The sequence below is a fragment of the Thalia democratica genome, chromosome 3, assembly GCF_965202585.1.
Source record: "Thalia democratica chromosome 3, ktThaDemo2.hap1.1, whole genome shotgun sequence".
Classification (NCBI taxonomy): Eukaryota; Metazoa; Chordata; class Thaliacea; order Salpida; family Salpidae; genus Thalia; species Thalia democratica.
In genome coordinates this window covers 54,333,649-54,359,218 of record NC_139167.1, presented here as the reverse complement: position 1 = coordinate 54,359,218, position 25,570 = coordinate 54,333,649, and the positions used below count along the sequence as shown (strand labels likewise).

Sequence of the window (25,570 nt, the reverse complement as noted above, 5' to 3'; positions counted from 1 at the left end):
AAACTTTCAATCTATACCCTCTTTGCAAACTCCTATTACCTAAATATATAAAAAATACAATTAAGACAAAAGTTAAATTGAGTTTATTACTAAGCAATTGTTTAATGCTATAGCAATGATCACAAGTAAAAAAGTAAACAAACTAAGTTGCAATTAACATAAAATAGAATATTAACAAAAGACAAAACAAAATTATATAATGAAAACTAAGGTAGGTAAATTAAACTTAAATTTAGTCAATTAAGACTTCAAATAAAATTTTGTGAAATGTTACATTTTCCCACCAAACCTGATCTCAAATAAAAGTTTATTGTTGTCTGTAAATGCAATTTCAAGTCTCTCCAAATTTCAGAGGGTGCAAATTTTACTAGGTTTAGTTTGTTTACTGCAATGAATAATCTCCCATTTTATCATTTTTCTTTAATCAGCATTGTCATTTTTGATTTTATGCATAAACCTACTTAATCTTGTACTTTCTTTCTATTTTTCATTTTTAAAAGATTGCATATGTTCATAAAATCTACTTTTGAATTGTCTCTCAGTTGAACCAATGTAAATATTGTTTTCCTTTTTGTTTTGCATAACTATTGTTTTATAAATGACTCCTTTAGCAAGACATTCACTAATATTTGGGCAATTAGTTTTTGATCTACAATTGCATAATTTGCTGTTTTCTTCATTTGTTTCATTTGAGTTTTGAAGTAATTTCTGGTTGTGATTGGACAGTTCTTTTTCTAAATTTGGCATGCAGGAATATGAAATCTTAATTGTATTTCTATTAAATATAAAACCATAAAACCTTATTTTGGCAAATCACTGGATACTGTTTTTAGAAATTCTTTTCTTATATTTGTTTTTATACAACTACTAAAAGAAGAATTGTAGTAAAAAACTTTCTTTTTCCTTAATTTTCTTCTAGTATTTCCGATAGAATTATTTTGAACATATGATAGTGTTGTTTTAAACCCACTATTTTTTAAACTTTTGTCTAAATTGTATAAAGGCTCTCTAAGTGTTAAGCTCTCTAGAGATTTATTGTTTAAACCTCAACATATTTAAAAAATAAATAAAAAACAGTTTTATAACTTAAATTAGCAGAATATTAGCCAATCAGAAGCAAACTTAGAACTACAGCCGAATTGCATCAAAGTTTTTTTAAAGGTTTTACTTAAAAAAACAAACTTCTATATATGAAACTTCTCACAGTTTACACTTTTATGTATAATTTTTTTAATGCAAAATTACTGAAGATAAAACAAGACATTAAGCTTTTTTCAATTCTCTCGTTTTCTCAAGCCTAATATTCTACATTATCACACTAAAAAAGAAAACACAAAGCAAAAATTAAAATTTATTATTTTCCAAAACCAGGTAAAAGTATCTAGATAAGTTTAAAATGTAAAGTGTAAAATTAAATCATACTAACTGCATTATACAAAAAAAAAGTTAAATAAAATTTGAACTAACAAGAAAATTAAATTGTTTTTTAATCTAATCAAAAAGATCTTTCATCCTTCCAGTTTCAGAAGAGTCAGTTTGCAAGTTTTGCGCTTTATTCCACTGCTCTACACTTAATTTCTGGATGTGTTTATAGTTTATCTATAGGCAAATTCTTCCACAGAAATTTTCTCCATAGTAATCAACCTTTATACAAAAATAATGAGGATGTATACAAACTTTCATGAATAATAAATAAGTAGCTATGCTTGAATTGTGTTCCATTTTTTTTACACTTTCAACTGTGAGAAGTTTTATATTAAATCTTACTATCAAAAAATAAAAACTGCCCAACTTGAATGAGAAGCTAACTTATATTTTTTTACAGGGATGCTAAAAAACCTGGAAGTACCTGTGTAATTTGACAATTTAGGCAAAATACCCTGGAACTAGAAAATTTTTGAACAAAATCATTAAAACCTGGTATTTTAATCAAATTTCACATGTAAAAGAAAGAAAAGAGAGAAAGAAAAATGTGAATGCTCACAACTAAGGACTAGTGTGGAGAAAGACCTTTTGGTACACACATTTAAGCTACACACAATTTACGTGTTACTAATACTTTGAGGTAGCTTTAAAACAATAAAAAAATAATTAATACAAAAAAAAAAATTAAAAACTAATTATTTTTATGTTTAAAATTTTCCTTTTTTTTTCCAACTTTAGAAATGGTAAGCATTCTTTTTTAACCCATCACTGCCATCATTGATCATGGAAACCATAGTCTACAATGGGCTCCCCACAGTCTCCTCCCAAGAGCAACCACAAAAACTACAACAAATATCTCAAAATTAAATAAAAGGGGAGAATTAGTAATGTCAGTATACATAAAATATTTAATATAGTCATAAAACTGTAAGAGCACCATGAGTTTTTAAATAGTGTCTAGAAATTTCAGTATATGTGGTTGTAGGTAGGTAAAAAATTACAGCTATTAGAAATTTTTTTAACTGCTTTATAAACTTGTAAACAATTCAGTTTTAATCAATTAATTCTAGACTAATTGATTGAATTTGTTTAAACTACTTAAAATAAAATCACTCCTAAAACTGAACTAAACTTAAAAAATAAATTAATGAAACTTAACAAATATTTTGAAAAATAAAGTAAAAATAAAAGTATTTTAAAAAGGTTGATAAACTGTTTAAAAACGTAAAACTAAATTTTAATAAAAAGAAATAAATTATCAGAATATCTAAAAATATGAAGTTTACACACCTAAATTCAGAATCTCTATCTTCTGAAACAGATAAACACTTAATATCTAGTAAAACAAATTAAAAAAAAACATCTACTTGTTTAATCACATTATCAATGAATATGAAACAGGACTATTAAATTTTATATACAGTAAAAAAATGTTTTAAACAAAGTAATAATAAAACCATCTTACACCCAGTTTATGAGACTAACAGCAATCAGCCCAAAAAAAGTACAAACACCAATACAAAGACATAAGTTAAAGTAATGGTAAGTAAAGATTAAGCTTGATATTTTTTTGATTGTCTTTTAAGTAATTTATCTCTCATTCCACATTGAAATGCTCAAAAATAGATATGACCTTTTAAGTTTTTAGGCAATTCTTCCATAGTTTACAACCTAGGTAGGATAATGTCTTAAGGCCATAAAGACTATTTACTCTTGAAAAAAAGGTTTGTTTTTGAAAATCTTGTTAGATGATTATGAATTTTATTAACATTTGTAAAGTTAAGGCTTAAAGTTAACTGGTAAAGTTTCTCTTTTAAATTTGTGCATAAAAACTCCTAACTCACACTTGAACATCTGTTCAAAATCTGATATTTTCTTTTCTATTTTTGTACTGCCAACACTTTCATTCCAACCTTAGAAATTAATGCACCTTAATGCTTTATTTACTAGTTTATCAATCTCAGTAGTTTTAGCTTTTACTCGTCCTACTCCAACACAACAAACTGTATTTTACATGACTTATCATAAGTGAATTAAAGATTTAGTACAAAAAATTTTGAATTAAAACGTACCTTGTTTTGTATTTTTCAAACTTTTGTTTTACCAAATTAAAAGAGCATGCATCTGTTTTATCAGTATTTAGTTTAAGCCTATTATCCTTTAACCATTTTTATATATAATAGTTCTAAATTAGGGTATGCAGTGTCTGTTTTGTAATTGTCTTTTTTAAATGTGGTATATAATAAGGGCAATTTTACTAGAATAATAATTACTGTTTAATTTATAATTTTTTTTTAATTTTGTTACTTATTCAACATGTACTTAAATTTTTTTTAATATAAGGACTTTTAAAGCTCTTAGCTTAGTAGGAGCTTAAAACATACTGTAATTTTTTAGACAATAATAATGTCCAATAATTAGAGAAAGAAATGGCAAGTGATAAAAAGTTGATAAAAAGAGTAATTTCACCTAAAGGTAATTTATACATTATTTAATTTGGTTATTAACATCAGTTTTATATACAAAATTGAATGTTTTCTGTTAAAGTTCAGACTTTATTCAACTTTTAAAACAAATAAGCTTAACTGTGTACAATCATTGTAGTTGTACAGTTCTTATTCACTTATCAGGACATGATTGGCAAGATTTTTCTCTAAACACGTCCAGAAAAGAACAAAAATTCAATTTTTTCATTAAATAATATAACTACTGTATGTTCAGCAATGCATTTTAGTTTAGCTCCTCTTTTTTGCTTTGAACTTTTTAAACTTTTCTTAACTTTTCAAAATGTCATAAAAAATGTGACCTGAATATGCTAAACTACTCCGTTATAAAAGACTTTAGCACATTGTTTTTTTTACCATTTTACAAACTTCTTGTTTATTTTCAATGGTTAGTGCAACTTGTTTTCTTTTATTGATGTATTGTCCATTTCTAAAACTTGGTATGTTAAGTGTGTCAAACTTATATAACTTATAAATAAAACAAAAAAAATTTTATCCATCTCATATCTTAAACAAAAGTGTTTGAATTAACAACTTCTATGATAAAGTTTGAAATAAAAATCAAGCATAAAAGAACTGTTATACATAAGTTTTCTTAAAAAACTTAGAATTTATTCAATTATCAAAAAACTTTAAAAGTTCAAATAAAAAACTGTAAGTCATATTTTAAAAAGTATTGTTTAATTTTTTTTAACTGAACTACTTTACTTACAAAGGTTTTTGATAACTAAACTATTTGTAAACAAAGTCTGAATGTAGGCTTCAGTAGTATTGTTACGTCATGATAAACTAAACTGCAGAATTTACAAAATCCCTTGAAATTTTTTACTCATCATGATAGCTTAAATATTTGTATCATACAAAAATGTTTGTGCTTACTATTGAAAATGTTTTAAATTTTCTTTTCAAATGAAACTGTCTGGATAAGTGTTTAAGCACTGTAGTATTTAAAAATTTAAGTTTAAGATAATCAAATATTAAAGAAATAAAAGCTTTTTTTTAATTGTTAAATATTTTATGTATTAATTGTTTTTAATACATTTCACTAATATCAAACAGAAAACATATTAGTTGGTGACTATGTTGGAGAAATTGATCATCTTGGATTCTCAGTATATTCAAAAACTCTTGCCAACATTATTTACTGAGCTGAGTCCCCATTTTCAATTGGAATTTTTGCACCCTTTGGAAGTGGAAAGTCATTTATAGTGCATCAAACACAAGGTATTTTTTTACAAAAGCATAATAAAGACTTAAAGTAGGGGTAGGTAGTACAGCACATTTTTTTGGTCATGTTGTAAAATCTATATGAGGAGTCTTGATTTAGATGTGTTTTGGTATCATTAAGAAGAATTTAAAAAAAAATTAAAAAAAATTCCTAAAAAAAAAACTGCACCCCAAAAAACTGATCTGGACCCAAAAAATCACATAATTTTTGATTTTTTGACTTAAATAGTAATAAAGTCACTCATACACGTCCTAGACTTATATTTTATATCTTAAATTAAAGCTAATAATTATAGGCATACACTTAATGACATTTCAACTGCTTTTGGAATATTATGACGTCATAATCACACAAAATATGTAAATTTTATCTGTAAAATGGTGCGTTTTGAAAAATTAAGAAGCACTAGTTGTCTAATCTAATTAAAACAAAATATTTTAAAATAAAACTTTGTAGATATACTTACTTACCTTTAAAATTTAGGTGATGTTGTATGTATATTAATGGGATATTAGATGTCATAATTCATTTAGCTATAAGTATTTAAAAATAACCTAAGAATGTTCAATTTGCGTTACAACAACATAAAGAAATTTAAAAAAAGTTATAGTTTATTATAGGCAACATAATGTTGTATGGCATTAAACATTAAGTTAATGATTGCAAAATAAATAGAGACTAGTATAATAAAGAAATAGAGAACATTACATAATAAAACGAACATTGCACTGTATCATTTAGTATTAACACTTAAGATTACTGCAAAATGACTGATACTTTTAAAAATACTAGTATAAAATAACTGTCAAATGATTGATAAAAATCTAACTGACTATATGTACATAATACTCATAAAAATACATAAAAACTACTTTTTAACTTTATGTAAAAGACATCTGTTCTACTATTAAATCTATTTGGACATGGTTTCTCAGTGAAAAAGTAATAGATCTTTCATTAGAAACATCCTATTCCCCTCCAACTTTACAATCAAGAATAGAATCTAAATGCAAGTTTAGCAAATCACGTTTAGGTGGGTGTTTCCACTTCGAATTACTTCTGTCTTGAACTCTCATGAGGTGGTCCATCTTAAAAGTCCCATCATCATTTTTACCTTCACACATAGCAATATACCATGTGTCTGATGACCCTTCACTAATTAATGTGACATAAAAATTCCCTTTCATAATATCTTCATTTTTTTCTTTCTGTATATTGGGGGAAGAACCCCCTACAATTAATAATGCATCAGTGTTTGTTGGCAAAGAACATAGAGAGTACTCATCATCTTCTGCAACAAAAGCACATAAGTTTAGAAGTCTTTCTTTGTGAGTATTACCATTAACTTAAAAAAGTTCTGGATTGTATAACACTTCAGATTTGTGAGACTCTCTAAAGTAAATTAACTCATTACGAACAATAACTTCATTTCGATGAGGATGAGATTTTAAAATAGAACGCAGCTCTTCCACGCTCACTACAGGCCCACCCCAACTTTTACACAATTTGAGACGTTTCTGCACATATTGATCCCTTTTTTTCCCTTTTTCAATTTTTTCCTTTATGTGTTTGAGCTTTAAATTTTTTTGATCTGCTACCCACCTTTGCTCCATCTCATTCAGAAATTAAACAACTTTATTAATTTTTTTTTCATGTTTAGTTTGAAAAGAATCAGATATAAGTAATGTACAGTCATTTCTTATCCCTTTTGCTGTGAATCGTTGGTTCCTAAACTTTGCCACTGCTGCTCGCCTTCCAAATCCAGCGAGGTGTCTTTCAGATTCCAAGTTGTTTGTTGGGAGTCCAACCAGTTCTTCATTACTTAATAGGTTGAGCTCAGTAGCACGTGGTGGATTTGACAAACAAAACTTTCCAAAACCATATTCTCTACCTGTTTGGCGATCAAAAACTTGAGCGGCATGGAGACACATCTTCTTAAGAATTTTACAACATATCTCAGAAGTTGGGTTTAACACTTTAATATACTACTGAACATGTTAAAATTCTTAAAAATTCCAGGTTTTACCAGTTTTTTTTTCAAAATTTATCAAATTCCAGGTTTTTCCAGGATTCAGGTAAAGTGGCAACCCTGCTTTATAATGAAAAAATAAAATAACACTAATTTTAATAAATTTACATGTAGTTCTTATAATATATGTCTAATTCTTTTGCTTTTACTCAGGTGCTCTCAGTAAACATAATATCTAAAAGTGGTTTAGAGTGTTTTTTATATCTTTATCAACAAACAATTGAAATAACTTAGTAATATCTTTCTGGTTGATTGACTTCAGAATTTGTCATTCAAAATCATAGAAACTAAAAATAAAACCAGCAGAAGAATTTGCTTTTTATAATAGAAAAAATTCCATTTTACAGTCAAAATTTGCATATTTTGTGTAATTATGACGTCATAATATATCAAAGCAGTTGAAATGTCATTAAAGGTACCTATAACTATTAGCTTTCATTTAAGATATAATATATAAGTCTAGGACATGTATGAGTGACTTTATTACTATTTAAGTCGAAAAATCAAAAATTATGTGATTTTTGGGGTCCAGATCAGTTTTTTGGGGTGCAGTTTTTTTTTTTTAGGAATTAAAAAAAATTTTTTTTTTAATTCTTCTTAATTAGACCAAAACACATCTAAATCAAGACTCCTCATGTGTCTAGCAAACATCACCCAAGTACTCTCTACCCCTACTTAAAGTAGTAAAAATTAAAAAAAAACGATGTATGTTATTAACATCTAAAATTTTTGTGAATTTTCGAAACAATACTTTATAACTTTTAAAAATATAAATTGTTAAAAAATTTATTCTTTCACTAAATTTTCGTACTTTAAGGAGGTAACTCTAATTTAATTAATACATGTAAACATTTTAACTCACACATAAAAACTTGAGGGTCATTTATTATTTAAAGGTATAGAGCATGATTATTTTTTGTACATAATATATCAAAAATTGTACATTGTAAGTCAAGCACTTGATTAAGTTAGTTTCGATATGTTTTAAGGTTCTGGGTTATTTGAAATCTCTATAATAAAAGATTAAAGAATTCATATCTTAAAATTGTTGTATAGTTTTTGTGTTGATTTTAATTATGTTATACTATTATATTGTAAGATTAAATTTGTGCTTTAGCTCAAAAATTTTCAATGTCTTGGTGTGTCAATTTATTTAAAAAGTTTTAGTAGTTTGCTCAAGCATGTATACAGCAGACTTGACACTCATTAATTTTACTGTTATTTTATTTTAAAGAACTTTGTATTATAACAATTTTTTACTTTAATAAAGATCTTCAGTTTTTTTTTTAATCAGAATGTGCTCTAATACATTTTAAAATTTTTTATATTCCCTTGAGATATGTCCTAGATAAATTTTAAAACTAAATAAAGTATGGCTATTTTTAGCAATTATGAATTATCTTTTATAATGAATAGTTGTTTTTTTATAATTTGAGCTTCTAGTTTGTGTTAATTTTCTTAATTTAACAATACTGTTAAAAAAATTTATTTCTTGATTTAAAGAGTTTAAATTTTCATGTAGTCTTCAATAGAAAGGGATCAAAAGAATTTTTTTAATAAAAAATCTTGTTGAATTTTATATGAAAGCATTAAGTATGGTTATAATTCAGTTTTATAGAATGTTAAAGACTTAATTAACTTAGAAAATTATATTTTGTTAAATAGAGTTTCTAATACAGACATATGAACTGTAAATTTTTTAATGTTAATTTTCATAGATATTATAAAATAATAAATCAAATTATTATTTTATTGAATTGTTAATTGTTATTGAATTGTGCTAAAAATCTATCACTTTTATACATTTTGAGTAAAACTGAGACCCAGGTTTCGTTCTTATTGGAACTCAATATTCAATAACTTATAATTAACTCAATATTTCACTAAAAATAAATACTTAAAAACACTAATAGGAACAAAACTCGGGTCTCAGTCTACCGAAGGCTTGTGGTCTGATGATCGAATAGGTGTGTCTTGAGCTTGTCTCACGTCATACAAAAGTCTAGGCTGTAAACCTTCACCCATGTTTTTATGATCTTTTTTTTAGTTAGAGACCTAGAATATGCAAGAAAAATTTTTTCAATGTTTTATTAATTTTTAAATGCTCAGTTTTAGATATTTTTAAAGTATAATATGTAGATAATAAAAAAACAAGTTTTTTCAATAAATATTCATTTTCATAATTGAATAAATTTTCTTTAACTAAATTACTTTAATGTTATAAAGTAGTTATCAGAATTTTATAAATATTGATTTAAAAACAAAACAGAAGTGAGATTTCAAACACAGGGCTCCCATAAAACCTTAATTTTTTAAATGTATGCAAAAAATATTTTAAAAACCTGGAGTTCAAGAAATTTCAAAAATACCGAGAAAAAACATCGAATTTTTGTACAAAATTCTAGAAAAATATTCTCTCACAATTTTGATATATAGTAAAGTAATTTTAAGCATTTTTAGTTTTTTATAACTTGCAAAACCAATCACCACTTGACTGTGGAAAGACCAGCTCTGTTTGATGGATTCCTTTTTTAGTATAGACTTAACTTATATTTTACACATAGGTCCTTAAAAAAAACTAAAAAACAGTTAACATACAAATTTTTTTTAATTGAAAATTCATTTAATACCAACAATATTACTTTTATTGTATAAGTTTAGTTTAATTTTCACTATTTAGTCACAATACAAAATATATTTTATTGTTGAAAACAAAAAAGTAAACTATAAAACACATTAAGGTCCTGTTGTTTTTTATAACCTGTTATGTTATTCTTGTCATTAAATTTTACAAAATGTTATTTTTATAACAGTGAGTTTTACTGCAGCTACACATAAAAATATTAAACACTGCTTTGGACAGCTACACAGTTTGCCAATAAACCTTGAAGAACATGTACTTTAAACATAAATTTCTGGAAAACTCTTTAATTTTAAAGAATTTTAACATATAAAACAATTTATAGTAGATACACAAGATCTATAATTTACTTTTTTTTTGTGTTATTTAAATTTACTAGCTGTAAACTGATTTTAAAAAGCATCACAGTATCTTTTCATACTATTTAAGACAGTTTTTAAACTAAATTTAATTTTATATTGAAAATACTTTCAAAAACCTATAGTAACCGTGGCTACAGGTTTTATTTAAACTGCTATGTGAAATAAGTTAGAAATTTTATATCTAATGTTTTACATATTCAATAGTAAAATAGATAGTCAGCCCGTGATGTTTTTGCTGAATTGTAAAGTCTATAAATTTGTATAAAAAACATACATATGGTCAAATCTTTAAAACTGTAGATATCAAAAATTTCGAAATATCTTTGTTTATCTATATACAATAATAATCTCACTGAAAAGCCGATTTTAAAGAATAAAATTTTAATGTGTTTAACATTAAAAAAAACTAAACTTAATTTTTATGAGAAACTTTAGTGTTTCATAAGTAGTTAAGTTTAGCTTTAATCAAAAGTGGTGTTTGAAATATAAATTTTAGATTATGATTACTAACATTAGGTTATATTCTACTTGATAAAACAATATGTATAACCTTCTTAATATGTTTTTTTTTGGTGATTTATGTGTGTTTATTATTTTTATTATTTGTTTTTGTTAAAATAATGATGTAACTTAGCTGATGCTTGTTAAAATTTAATAAAAAGTTTTCATTATCATCATTTAAGAAATTGATTCTTTTGTTTTTGAACAAAAAATCATGTTACAAAAATTAGTTGCATAAAAAAGTTAAAAAGTGCATTAGTATATTTATTAGTAAATAAAATGAGTGGTTACTTGATGTATACCTAATGTTCCTGTAATTTATTTTTATATTTAAATATAGTAGTTTGGTCCCTTACTAATTTATTCTATATTCACCTTTAAAAAAGTTTAATTTTGAACTTTAGATAGTCTTTGTGCTTTAAGTTAATTAAACGTTTTTTTTTTTTGAACTGTTAGCATTTTTTAACCAATTTAAGGTTAAAGAAAAGTTAATTTCAAATTGTGATGCTTATAAGTAGTATTACATAAAACCTAATTTCCATTAAACTAGGTTTTCTCTAGTCTACAAAAAAAAGGACTCACAACATTAAATCACCAAAAAAAACAAATAAAATTAAAAAATTAGACTTACCAAAATCAAAATAAGTTAGACTAATTGCTTAAAAACAACGTGTTAAAGAGTCTTAAAAAGTTTACTGATTTTTAAGTTATCAAATTTTTCCTAAAACTTCTAAGCTACTTATTTTGTTAACTTCTAATATTTGAAAAAAAATGAAAGGTTTTTTGAAGAAACTGGAAAAGGAGTGTGAAAAAATTACTTTCAAGCATCCGGCTAGACACGAGAAGAAGAGAAGGTTGCACTGCTTCTTCTACTTGCTGGCAGCGATCATCGTCAGCTTGTTCGTTGCCAGCTTGGCCGTAATCACCTACACGCCGAGAAGCGAGTACAAAATATGGAGGTTGATCAACAGAAATTCCAGCCAATCAGTGGATGACAAGATGAAGGTTGCCAAGGAGACGGAAATTCAGCGGATCCGTTACAACCTCGTCGTGGTTTTCCTTTCCACGGTGACGCTGATAATGTTGCTTTTCCTCGTGGCTCTTCTCTGCCACTCAAGTTGCGTTGCAAGCGCAGTGCGGGTGTTCAGGTTGATTTTCTTTGTGGCTTTCACGAAGCTGCCACCGCTTAACAGAGGAGTTGAAACTTTGAACGGGTCGCTGATTGACTCGAGCAAAACTTTGTTTGAGTTTTCTCACACAGAAACTTTTGACCGACATATTAGGTTTGTTTTTTGTAATAGCTTGGCTTATACCTTTTTTTTTCATTTGAATACAACTTTTATTCTAAATAGATATTTTTTAAAGAGTTTTTACTAAAATTGCTTTAAAATTCTTTAAATCATTTGTAGTATTTTTATAAAATAAAGTTTTGAGTGACAAATTCTTTCAAAAATTAGTTTCTTATTTTTAAACTATTTTTTTATGATTATTATTTGTATAAATTTAAAAATACATAGTTTAAAGTTTAGCAAAAGTTTTTTTTTTCAATCTTTTTCTCTGATTAATTTTATAACTGTTTTGAAATCCTGAAAAAAGCTACAAAATACAAATTTATTTTATGAGTATCATTTAGTTAATTAAACACTTTTAATTAAACTTACTTTAAATACAGTTTACTATAGTAGTTATAATTAAAGATTGATGCTTATTTTTTTAGAGTAATTTATGTTAAAGAGGGTGGCCATCAAACCTGGAATCCTAGAAAAGCTTTGAATTTGACAATTTAGGCTAAAAAAGCCTGGAAATTAAAAAATAATTTAAAAAAAAGACTGGAAAATTATGCAATTTTGAACAAAAACCACTTAAAAGCCTGGAGTTAAAAAAAATTTTTAAATGTAAAGTAATAAAATACAATTTGACACAAAACGTTTATCATAAAGATAGAAAAAATGGTCTTCATCAAAAACTATTTTTTATTTTTGTTGAAAAACACATTTAAAGTAACTTTATAGTATCCATTTAATGTTGGTATACTATTTAGCACAATTTTTACCTTAAACTTAAATTTAAACTAAACATAGACCCAAAATCGTGTACTTTTTAAAACCTGGAAAAAAATTCTCAAAAACCAGTGTCTACCCTGCTATAAGAGAATATCTTCCAAAGCCACTGCTTTACAATTTACTTTATTTTAATGTTATTCAATGTCCTTCTTAAGTTACTTCGGAATCTAGTATATCATGTAATGAAACAAAAATTTACTAAAAGTTTTTTTTTTTTGTTTAAGTTTCTAATTTACAATTTGACTGGTTTTTCCTTGTAGATATAAATAAATAATGCTTACAAAATTTGTTATATCATGTCTATTTCAACTCTTTTTGTTACTATAAAGTTAATCTAAAAAAAAATTTGGAGCTTATTTTTAATTATAACCTATATTTTTTACTTGTTTTCAATAATAGTCAATATTTTTAGGCGACCAGCGCTGAGAAAATTTATATTTGTGAAGTTTTCGGCGTGGCAGTACTCAGGAAGCGATATTTTATGGGCAGCCATCATCACTGGCATAATGGATGAAGTTGAACAAAAGATCGGTGTGATTGCAACTAGGCTGTTCAGAACACTTACAGTTGAGAAGTATAAACCTAAATCGAAAAAGTTTAAGCTGGTTTTAAGAAGTTTTTTTATAAATCTTTTCATTTAATTGAAAATTATCAAAGCATCAATGTTGTTATATTTGTTCTGCTGAAATAAATCGATTCTACGTTGTGTCTACACTTGTCCATTTGATTTTTAACTTTGTTACAGATCAACTTAAGAAAGAAAACATAATTTTTTATTTTAAGTTGTTATGTAAGTCTAATACGATTGTTCAATACTTCAATTTGTTCAAAATTATATTAAAACAGAGGTTCTAAAAACAAATCGATCATTTTGCATTCGGCAAACAAAAACTTGGACGTTGAGCATGTCGCCAAAGTGGCGAGAAGTTACGGAAAAGTGGATTTTTGCGCCTTTTCTGCTCCCGGTTCTTGTAAAATTACTTTCAGCAAAGCGGATGAGGCCAAAAATTTCCTCGATGAAATGAAGCTTTCCGGTGTGAGGGTTGAGTGTGCGAGTAAAAAGAGGGGCAACTGCATGGTTCGAATGAGCAAGCTTGAACGAAGCAGCGCGAATCAAGTCACCCAGGAAGATACGACTTCTACAGAACTTCCTCAATCAGTTGCTTCAAATGAAAACAAGTAAATTCTTAATGTTTTTCTTAAGTTTTGTCAAAATTTTATCCAGCTTTTTTATATTGTTGTTTTTATGGTTTGTTACGTACTTTGATAATTCTTTTTTTGGTAATAAACTTCAACTAATTATTTAAAAAAATCTTGTAATTAAATTCATGAATAGTTTGGTAGTTTTTGTTTACTTTGTTCAAAATAAGTTTAAAGATTGTAAATTAAAAAAAAGTAAAGAATAGCTAATTTTTTTTAAGTGTAAATGATTTTTGTGAATTTCGTAGAACTATAAATAATAATTAATATTTTATCATTATTTTATAGATTAAGGCCATACGGAAGTCAGTCATATTTTTTACATTTATCTGCGTTTTTTGCTTATTTAAAAACTATTAACTATAGGATACTTTATATAAAACATAAACTTTTCATTTAACTTTTGTAAAAAGTTGTTGATACAAGCCTTCAAAGAAAAATTCAATGATCATTTTTCTTAGTTTTTATAAGTTCACTAAATATCTACATCATTCTTGGCTCTTTATGCTAAAACCTCAATTTTTAGGAAAAGTTTGTTGCATGATTATAAAAAGTCATGCTGTAGCATCTTCAAAATAATAAAATTAAGTATTTTTTGACTAATATCATTTTAACAGCATTACTTAAGATAAAACTATTTAACTAACTAATAAAATTGTTTAAGTTATTTAAGATACTAGGCTGAAAAAACTGTAAGAAAAAATATATACTTAATGAAAAACTCTTTTCTATCATTTTACTTTGCTAATTACACTAAGAATCTTTTGAACTATCTAGCTTTGTTTCGCCATATCTCAAAAGTTATTTATACTTTAAGAAAGTAGTAAAAAGCAACTAGCGCTTAACAAAAAAAACACTAGACCAACTTGTAAAAAAAATCCATCTTTACCCTCCTGTGGCCTTAATTTTTAACACTTAAGTTCTAATTTTTATGTGTAAGAATATTTTTATTTTAAAGTTTTAAAAATAGTAATTTTACATTTTTATTATGTAACAGTATTTTTTTAGTTAGCCGCGATTAATAAAACAGTTTAAATGAAGTATTTGTACAGTATTATTCCTAAAATAGTTTTGGCTATAAACTGTTTTAACATTTTTCTTTTTATATACTTTTTAAATTTCAGATTTTTTAGTAACATTTTTATCTCTGTAGGTACAACTTATTCAAATATGCTTTTTCTTGTAATTTTGAAATAATTTTTTGTTATAATAGAGTATCACAGTCAGCAAACAATAACCAATTATCCAAAAATATTTTTAATAAATTTTAGTTTTTACAACCATAATCATTACACAGCAGTAGCAAATAAATGCAGTATTATTTTATGCATTTCTATACAAAAAAAAAACTAGCACTCTATCTTTATTTGTACGGTTATGTTTATAAAATTTGAAAATTTACGATCAAATTTATTAGTAATTAAATTAGTAGTTAAAAAAAGCTAATAACTTACCAGTTTTTTGTTTGTCTTGATATGTTTTTTTAAAACAGAGTGCCACTTTACCTGGAAGTATTTAAACTAAAAACCTAGAATTTGAGAAATTTTGAAAAAAACCTGGAATTTTAACAACTTTCCCATTTTTATTTGTAAAAATTCGATTTGACTCAAAAAATTTATCATATAATTAAAAAAATTTGTCATCATCAAATTTTTTTTTATTAAAAAACATTAATGAAGTAGCTTTACAGTATTTTTTCAATGTTTTTATACTATTTAACACAGTTTCTTATCTTTAACTTTATTTTTAACTAAAAATAGACCCAAAAATGTGTACTTTTAAAAACCTGGATGAAATTTGAAAAACCTGGAAAAAATTTGGAAAAAATGAGTAGCAACCCTGAAAAAGTCAATAAATTAGTTTCTGACACAAATAAAACAGTTGACATTTTATTTTAGTGAGTACCAGCTGGTCACCAAGTCCTTGTTCGCACACATGGTCAGTCATCCGAAACGAATCTGTTGTGGAATCCCTCTAGTGTTGGCATGCTTTGTATTCGCATTTTCACTTCTCTGCTTCCCGTTCGCCGTCAACTCCTTGGTCGCTCATCTCAATCTGGATGTCATAAGAGTTAGTTGTAACAGCATCATTTATGTTTAAAAATTAAGCAATATGTTTTTACATATTTGCTACTTAATCAGAAAATTTTTCGGAAATTTTGGAGAAAAGTCTTAACTAAAAAGGCAGTACGATATGCAAGGTGGTGGTTATAAAATCTAGATTCATGGAAGTTATGGAACTTTGTACAAATCTCTCTAAAAATTCATAATGTTTCACTTAGTTTAACAATGCTAATTACATTGATAATCATAAATGTGAATTATCAAGTTATTTAGTCAAAAAAACAAGGAAACAAATAACAATTAATAACAATTATATAAAACACATTACGTTTACATTGCTTTCGATTTTCGCTAAAATCTCTTCAAGGTTTACCTTTATATTTTCATATTATATAACTTGATATTTTAATTTGTTTTTTAAGTTCTTGTTTTTATTGATGAATTCTTAAGACTGTTTTACCTTGCTAGTTTTTATTACATTGCTAGTTTAAAATTTTCCAATTAATGAGTTTATACTTGTGAATACTTTGTTTGCTAAATCTAACAAACTTAAGTGGCTTCTTAAAGGCCTTTTGAGGTAATCAATGTTGGTTTTCAAATTTTGTATTGTAATTTTTTATTTCACTTTGCTGTGCAAACTGATGTTTAGTTTGATATAAAAGTTTAAGTGTTTTAGTTTTATTTAAAAATTTTAGTCTTAAACTTAGTATTGAAATATTTTAAAATCCTGTGAACTTATACTTTCCAACCAAATTTCAAGCTTCTAATGTAAATAAATTTTGATAAAATAATTGTTGATAATTGCTTTTCAAAGCTACTAACCCAGAGGTAGTACAATTTAAAATTATTTTTAATCATAGTAAGTCATTTATAGACTAAAAACTAAATATATATAACGAACTATTTATTTCTAAAGGGTGGCTAAAAAACATTGAATCCTCGAAAAACCATAAATTTAAGAAATTTTGAAAAAAAACAGAGAAAATTGGAATTTAGATTAATAATCAACAAAAAACTTGGAGTTTTAAACAACTTTTATATGCTCATAGTAAAACTTTGATTTGACGCAAAAAGTCTATAGTATAATAGATAAAAAAAATTGTCATTATCAAAGCTTTTTTTATTAAAATACACATTAAAAGTAGCTTACAGTATATTTTCAATGTTGTTATACTATTTGACACAGTTTTTACCTTATACTTAATTTAAAACTAAAATTAGACCCAAAAACGTGTACTTAAAAAATCTTGGAAAAATTTATTAAAAACAATTGGCCACCCTGTTTCTAGAAATACTTCGTTTTGTCATAATAAATTATAAATAAACACAAATTTTTAGATTTTATTGCTAGATGTGGTACAAAAAATTGTTTCATATCTGACTAGTTTGCTTTATGAAAGTTTAAAAGATTTTTGATTGCATATATATTAGAAAAAATGAGAAAGCAATACATTTTTTCAAATAGTTTTGAAAATAAACAAGAAAAATACATATATAAAACTTTATTTTCTAATAAGTATATTTATTGTATGTGTTATTAGATTTTGAAAAAAAAAGATGATTTTTTAAAATAAGTGTTGAATTTTTATGCACCTTTATGATAGTATGAAATAAGTTAAAATTAAAAACTATTTTTTTGATAATTTGAAAGTATTATTCATAAAAATTCTTTTGCTGAATTAAATTCGGCTTCCCAAAATTAATTTAATTTTATATTGTTGTGTGTCTGATGATTATTAAATTGATCATTGATTTGTAGTTTTAAGTTTTCAACAACGTTTTTTGACAAACTTTAAGCTAAACACTTGATACTTTTGTTGTACAACTTTAAAAATAAAAGTATGTTTTTAAATATAAAAATCTCAATATAATGTATTATCACCAGAACGGTCGTGAAGTGCCAGTACATGTTCAACTGTTGTCATGGTTACCACCCGTATCAGCCTCCTTATTGGTTGTTTTCAAACTTGCCATGGCAACGCTTCAGTCCCAGGTGCGTCGTTTCAACAGAACCCTGGACAACTCAACTGAGAGTTTCGCCAAACAGCTTGGCTTCATGTACAAAGTAAAATCTGAGGTTAAATTATGACATAATATTTTTTATTTATTGATATATAGTAAACATTATCACATTAGTATAATTATCATAATGGACAAACTGAAGAGCTGTTCTGTTAAACAGAGCAGTGAAACAATTGTATTTGAAAACATAGTGTTTTATTAATGTATATATATATATATATATATATATATATATAATTATGGCTAAATTGTTCTCAGTCAGGCTCAATGAAAAAAAATTTGCGCACGAACCCTGAATTTAGTCACAGCCACTAAACTTGAGTGAAACATTCACAGGTGGAAATATTAGAGCATCTGCTGCAAGTGGTGCGAACGATCGAAGGCGTCGACTACAAAGTCGTCATATCAATCGACGATCTCGACCGGTGCCCCATGCCAAAAATTAAATCCCTGCTCGAATCGGTCCACATTTTATTGTCCAATCAGCACTCGCCATTTGTCAGCATCATCGCGGTTGACCCCAAACTCGCCGAGTTGGCGTTTCAAGTTTGCCCCGCGTCAGACAAACAACCTCTTTTGCAGGAGAGACAGGTGAAAGAAAAGTATTTGGACAAAATAATAAACGTTCCCTTTTACCTGCCTAAAGTAGTTTAACTAAATCTTTTAGCTGATGTTTTTTTTTTATAGATACTTTGAATAGCTTCGAAATGTTTTATCTAATAAAAGATTAAAATCAATGATAAACTTATCAAATTTTAAAGTATTCAAACAATATATGATTTTTTTATGTTCTAGTGGTAACTATAGATATTTTTTTATGTTTGACAATAATGAAAGTGCTAGATAAAAGTTTTAATCAGATTATCAATTTCAGTTAGCAAACAAAGAGAAGCAAATTTTTCTTTCGGGACTTTTGAATGACCTTCATGAATCTCATTTTGACGTTACTATGCAAGTTACTTCTAAAAGTTTGACTAGAGGTAGATTGATTTAAATTGTTGAGTGTCTCTATAACTTTTATAACAAGTTTTAAAACTATTGAAACGCTGAACAGATTCATTTACTATCTAAATTAACATTATGTTAATTTCAAATATTTTTAGCAGAAAATAGTATAACGACTACAAGTCATAATAAAGAAGTTAAAAATTGTGGAGATGGCAAAATGTAAGTTAAGTACTTTTTTTAAATTCATAATTAGTTTTATTAAATAAATACAATTTATCTTGTCTAACTTATTTTTATTTTGGATATATGTATTTACCCCTGAGAATTTGGCTTATACTTTTTTATGATTGCTACTGTAAATAAGTCATGACAGTTTTTTAAAACAGACTTTACTTAGTTGATTACAATTGTTTAGTAGTGTTTTTTTATTAAACAATAAACACTCCAACATTATGTTCACATATTTGTTAAACTTTTAAACTTTCTAAAGCATTAACATAAATAATTTGCATAACCAAGTTTTTTTTTTTAAGTTTACGTATTCCTTTACTTATCTATCAAAACTATTTAATTATGTCATTAATTTTGGTAAGTAACCTTGAACTATTTGCTACATAAAACAAAATTTTTGCTATTTTCTATTATGAAAAAGGTTACCAACATAAGAGCTTATCTTCTAAAAGTAACTAACTTTGAAAGCTAGCTATTTTAAAATTATTGATTAAATAAATTTAATAATCAATTTTTTATAGAAATTCAAAGGACGGTAATGGAGATAACCATTGTGAAGTTGACACTGCAAATTGCAATCGATTTCTAAATTCTAAACGTTTCTTCTTTGAATGCAGGTTTTTATATGATCATTACTGTATTGTTTCAACCATTTGAATTCAATCCAAAATTTTAAGGCTTGTATTCTGGTTTTATTAGTTAATTTTATATTTTACTGTACTGTTTTTAGTTAATTATTATTAAATTTTTACTAACAACAAAACATAATTTAAAAATTTCATTCAACGTTTCAAAATAAGCCAGGATAAAGTTTCTGTTAAGTTTTCTGCTCAAAATATTTTGTTGTTATATTAGGTGTTTTTATGATTCCAAGCAGTATTAGCATAAACGAAAATTTATTTCTTAAGTAAAATATTTTTAAGCACATAAATAAACAAAAGTAAGTCTTGAATCTGAAATGTTTGCATTTTTTGCAGTTAATATATACTTTTATGTTTAAGGTTCTAAATTGAAAAAAATAGAAGCTTTTGATATATTTAATTAAGTTTGAAAAAAAAAACTTTTTTTTATACAGCTGTAAAATTAAAATTTTATAATTTAATCGTACAATATTTTTAGATAGTATTTTAAAAGAATTTAACACCCAATTATTTTATCCTAAAAGTTAAGAAATTTAGTGTGGTTTTAACTAAAAAAAAACATTTTAAATTTGTTAAGATTTCTTAAGATTTAACTGTTACTTTAATTTGAAATTTGTTTTGATGTGTTAAAATTATAGAATATGCTTACTAATAACTTTGAATTGGAAGTGTAAATAGGTAATCAGTGTCGCACTTGAATTTGTTTTTTCTAACTACAATAACAAAATCTCGTGATTTAGCTTGCTTAAATTAACAGCTTATATTGCTATGAAAACAACATTGGCTATAATTAAACTAAATAAAAAATTTGCAAGGAAATTTCTAATTCAAGATGAATCGTTGTCAAAATACTTGAATGAAAATCCCAGAACTTTGAAAAGAATTTTTAATGACCTCAACATTTCTTGTCAACTTATATTTGCTATTCAAAAACGTGTTAGTATATTTAATTTTCTTTTATTTTTAAGTACTTTTATATTTGTATAAATAATTTTGTACTATAATGTTTTCACTTTGTTATCTTTATGCGTTTTAACTATTACATTAACAAGTTATTTGTATTATATACATTTTAATGTTTCTTACTGCAGATATTTTAAAGCTTTTTAAGTTAGCATAGTTTTTAAGTCTCATTTAAGTATTTATAATGAAGAATTAAATAAACTTCTGTTTTTTTATGACTTGGTAACTTTTTATTCATTTAGACTTTAACGAAAATTTATTAGTATTAACTCGACACAGAGAGTTGAACGGCAGAATATTTTGATGCTTCGTTCGCCTAACAGTAAGTAAAGTTGTATTTTAAAATACTCATGTTTTTAATAATACCTTGGTTGTAGAAACAGCAATCGTTCAGACGATTTTAACTAAAACTTTCTATTTGATTTTTATCAAACTTTGAACGGTATTTTTTAATATACACCATCTGTGTATAAACGCATGAGCTTCAATTTTTCACTGAGCGAATTTTTTACACGAAACAACAATTTTTCACTTTATTTTTATCAAAAATTCCAGTTTTAAAATTTTAAAAAATAATTATTTTATACTGTAAAACAACTTTAAAAAAAAAATTAAACAACAAAAATTCTTGGTCAGAACATTTAGATCTTGTGCAAAAATGATTCCGTTCATTTGTAAAGCAGCAAATATATACTTAACAGCTATTTAAACTATAAATAAATTTTAGTTGAACTTAAAAGTAGGTTTTACAACAAACCAATAAAAATCTCTAAACATAACACAAAAGAGTCTTAGACTCTTACTATGTAGACTACTTAGTAAAATTATCCGCTTTAATTAGAAGTTTATAACTTTAAGCACAAATTCTTGATCAATTTGACTTTATTTGGTAAGTAAAATAAGAAAATTTTCTTTTTAATTAATGTCTATTTAACGATCAGCATTACTAATAGTAAAAGCCAGGGACGTAGCTAGCTCAAAAAAGTTATGAATCTGCAAAAATTAAATATCTAAAATGACGCGTGATAACGTCCTAGCGGGAACACAGCAATTTAAACTACCTCTAATTAATATGCAGTTATGTTAATACTTCAAAAATTGAATGTTGAAGTATAAGTGATAACTGAATACAAGGCAATTTATTTTGCTTCACACCCCCTATGACTCTTTATGTGTTGCCACTTGTGTAAACCCAAAAAACTTACAAAAAAAAATTAAGTATAAGAAAATCACAATTTAACTCAAAAACATTTATATTGTTTTCAAAATCAAACATTTAACAACGTAGTCAATAATTTACAAGATTAAATTATGCAAATTTTTGTAACATTAGATAATGAAAAAGCTACAGCTTTCATTAGAATCAATTTTGCAATGCAGCTTTTTGACCAATTAAATCTTTAATGCGCTAAATGTACACAAATTAGATGTATATTTAATTCGTTTAATATTTACTACACTAAAAGTGCTAAAGAATACATATATGTCAGAATTTTCTCTCAGGAGTGCATAACTAAGTATAAATGAATACTAAAAGCTAAAAAAGCAGAGTCTTTTCAAGCTGAAATAAAAGCAAGTTTTTGCACACATAAATATGCGTTTTTGCAGAAACGTACCAAGCTACGTGCCTGGTAAAAACTTTAAGTGTTTATCAGAGCATAGTTGTCATTAAGTGATTATTTTTATTCTGGCTGTTGTAAATTCTATGGGGTTTTACTCAAGACATGCGTCTAGTCTTAAGAGATAATGTACCAGAATGTTTACGTTTTAAAACCACTTGAATTTAGGAATCTTTTATTTTAGAGGTACTATTTGTAAACAGAATTGTGCATTAAGTTGTATCGAAATAGCATCTTCATGGTTGCCACAAAGTCACGAAAGTCAGGAAAAACAAAAAAAAAGACAAAATTAGTTAAAGTAGGGAACAAATAAAAAAGTCTGGAAAATTTGGGATATTTTATATAAATATGCTCATAATAAGAAAGTCTATCAGCACTTAAAACTGCATTTTCCTAATGTTATTTTCTAAAAAAAAGTTTGCTTTTGCAACTCTAATCTTTTTTTTCGGGATGTAAATGATTTTTTGGAATAAATGAAAGTTTTTCAAGTATTTAGTAACGTATTTTTAAATTAGTTTTTATACAGAACTTGATTTAAAAAATTTAAAAAAAAATTCATCTCGATATGAAGCAAGCCTTTATCTTTGTATCAGGGTATTAAGTTGTGAATTTTACTAATAAGTTAAGTTTATATGACAACATACTGCCGGTAAACGCAAAAACTTCTCAAGCTTTAATTTAAATCGTTCCCATTAAAATTGGTTTGATTTTTTAAAGAACAAAAACTTAATTAACCTATAAAACTAGTATTTGTTCTATCTTATTTAAAAATTAAATTAAGAATTCCTTCAGAACTTATTGAACAATTACCAGGCAATAATATACCAGCTCGTGCTATAAAATAATACGACTTAAATAGCCGAAACTGAGTAAGCTGGATCTGTATATATAAAAAGTTTATAATTAATTATAATCAAAATAAATACATATTAAATCTATTTTGGTGACGTATTTATAATAGTAACACAATCAGGTACAAGATAAGCTTTTATTAATCGATAAAGTAATCTGCAGTTTTGGAAAATGCTGTCAAGAGAGGTGGTGTAGTTCATTGTGACGTGAGCAAACTAGTTTATTACGTAATAATGTGTCGACAGTGGCCCCGCAGATCAAGCTACTTGCTCCAAGTTATTCACGCTCGTAATCTGGTGACAGACATAAAACTATTGAGCTTGCACAGGTTCTATTTATAATTTAGTTGTATAATAGAAAACTATTCTGTTCAGAGACTAAAATTTATAATAGATTAGTTTAGTAAATATAATTTGTTATACTTGAATTATTTTATTTTAAAAATAGTTGTTTAGTAACATATGTAAGTAGTACAATATTTTCTTGATTAAAGTACAATTTTTAATAATATGTTATTGAATCTATTTTAAAATATTTATAAATATTAAGTTCTTTTTGTAAAGTATAAGTTTTCTTAGGACAAATTACGATCAATGATTTAAAGTTTATACAAAGCCTAAATGACATAGAAATAGTTTTTTTTAAGCTAATACGAAAGGTAACTTTGATAATTTCAAATTCAATAGAATTTTTTATGAAGTTTATTAATAATTTGTTATAATTTTTAGAGAAGAAGAATTTAAAACAATTTTGTTAACCGAAAGTGGAAATTGTGCCAAGGTTTGCTGTTTGAAAGCTGCAAGTTTTATTAGCTTTCTCAAAGATACAAATTTGGGATCCAGAGACTTCCTCAAACTTGAGCCTGTACTCATAAATTTTGACAAGTTTTTATTTTAATTGGTATATACATGTTCCTTTTCTTTCCTAAAAAGTTACTATTTTATTATTGCACCATTCTTCGTTAACACAAAGCATTCTAGTACAAAGTTTCAAATCTTATGTCCAACAATCAGTTTTTATTGAGTCATGTACTTCATTTAATTTTACAATCATAAGTTTATATTTTGAACTAACAAATAGTGTCTGATAAATGTTTTACTTCAAGTATAATATTGCTTTTTTGTAAAAAATGTTTTATGTTTTTGCTTCATGTTTTTGTTTAATTTTTTTAAATCGTTTTAAGTTATACTGTACATGTGTTTACTTAAGTATCTTACATGATTTTCTTTTAAATATAAGTAATTTATAAGGAAATTAATCTTCTAAATTTCTCTTTATTCCATCAAATGTTAATTAGTAATATTAAGCAATGAATTAATAAAATGAATTTTATTCCTGCAAGAACTACTTTGTTTCAGTTAAAACTAAAGTTAATTTGATTTAACTTTTTCATATACAAAAAAGTTGAACACAAACTACTTAGTACAAGAAGTAAATTTACGGCTGTATTTTATTAATTATAAGAAAAGTTCGTATTTAGACATACCATCACAATTAAAGAGTGAAATAATAATTTTTTCATCTTATTTCACTTTTCTAAACATATTTGTTTTACAAGATGCTTTTTGTACAAAATAAAGTTACTATCGATAGATGAAAAACAGTTTGAAAGTTTTGTTTAAGTTATACTAAAATATTTGTTTTTAAACCTTTGATTTTTTGTTTAAATTTTAAAAAAGTAAACTAGTTTAGGACTTTTTATGATGACTTAACAATTAAAGTTTTTTTTTTCAGTCAATAAAAGTTTAATTTTAATTTCATGTTTCACTCAGCCCATTAGGTGTTTTTTAAATTTAACAAAAAAATTTTTTTTAATAGAAAGGCTTGTGTTATAATTTTTACAAGTTTTAAGTTACTTTATAAATAAGTTTTTTATTGAAAATAGAAGTCTAAATAAAAGCTCAATCGAAAAAACAAATCTAGTATGAACAAATTTGTTTATTATATAGTTATGGTTCTAATCCAGGGGTCGGCAAACTGCGGCCCGCGGGCCAAATGTGGCCCGCGAAAGGTAAGTCTGCGGCCCGCGAGCACGTTATTTTTCTGAATGGAATGCGGCCCGCGAAAGAAAATTTTGCGGCCCGCAACCATGTAAATGTGGCCCGATGAGCAAAAATATATTTTAAGTCAAATTTGTTTGATAAATTTAGTTTTAAGTTCCTGTATAACATTTCAAACAATTTAAAGACTTTAATGATTTAGCTTTAAAATGTGAAAAGGACAGGTTAGCATTCTACTAGGGTTTTTTCTCAGTTTACTAATAATTTTCTTCTTACAA

At 25.8% G+C, this 25,570-nt stretch overlaps 1 protein-coding gene across 5 annotated transcripts; it reads left to right on the top strand.

The window, feature by feature from the left end:
* The first annotated feature begins 2,884 nt into the window (after window positions 1-2,884).
* LOC145831314 (kinase D-interacting substrate of 220 kDa B-like) lies at window positions 2,885-24,861 on the top strand. 5 transcript variants are annotated; one of them, XM_082938521.1, is made up of 16 exons: window positions 2,885-2,967; window positions 3,847-3,900; window positions 4,989-5,153; window positions 11,469-11,973; window positions 13,166-13,348; window positions 13,600-13,932; window positions 15,852-16,023; window positions 17,902-18,093; window positions 18,375-18,629; window positions 18,913-19,018; window positions 19,145-19,205; window positions 19,739-19,834; window positions 20,674-20,794; window positions 21,101-21,143; window positions 23,455-23,620; window positions 24,021-24,861. In XM_082938521.1, exons 4-16 carry the CDS (start codon window positions 11,690-11,692, stop codon window positions 24,187-24,189), a joined length of 2,181 nt encoding a protein of 726 aa, XP_082794647.1. In that variant the 5' UTR covers window positions 2,885-2,967; window positions 3,847-3,900; window positions 4,989-5,153; window positions 11,469-11,689; the 3' UTR covers window positions 24,190-24,861. The 5 variants fall into 5 exon arrangements, with proteins under 5 accessions (XP_082794647.1, XP_082794646.1, XP_082794645.1 ...); XM_082938520.1 differs by having other exon boundaries at window positions 19,142-19,205; XM_082938519.1 differs by having other exon boundaries at window positions 18,375-18,683.
* Window positions 24,862-25,570: the final 709 nt, after the last annotated feature.

Excerpts from the sequence above, each read along its gene's own strand:
- LOC145831314 (XM_082938518.1), top strand. The coding sequence starts at position 11,690 with ATGAAGGTTGCCAAGGAGACGGAAATTCAGCGGATCCGTTACAACCTC. Across the intron at positions 11,974-13,165 it reads ACTTTTGACCGACATATTAG|GCGACCAGCGCTGAGAAAAT; the intron begins GTTTGTTTTTTG and ends CAATATTTTTAG. Across the intron at positions 20,795-21,100 it reads TATTTGCTATTCAAAAACGT|AGAGTTGAACGGCAGAATAT; the intron begins GTTAGTATATTT and ends AACTCGACACAG.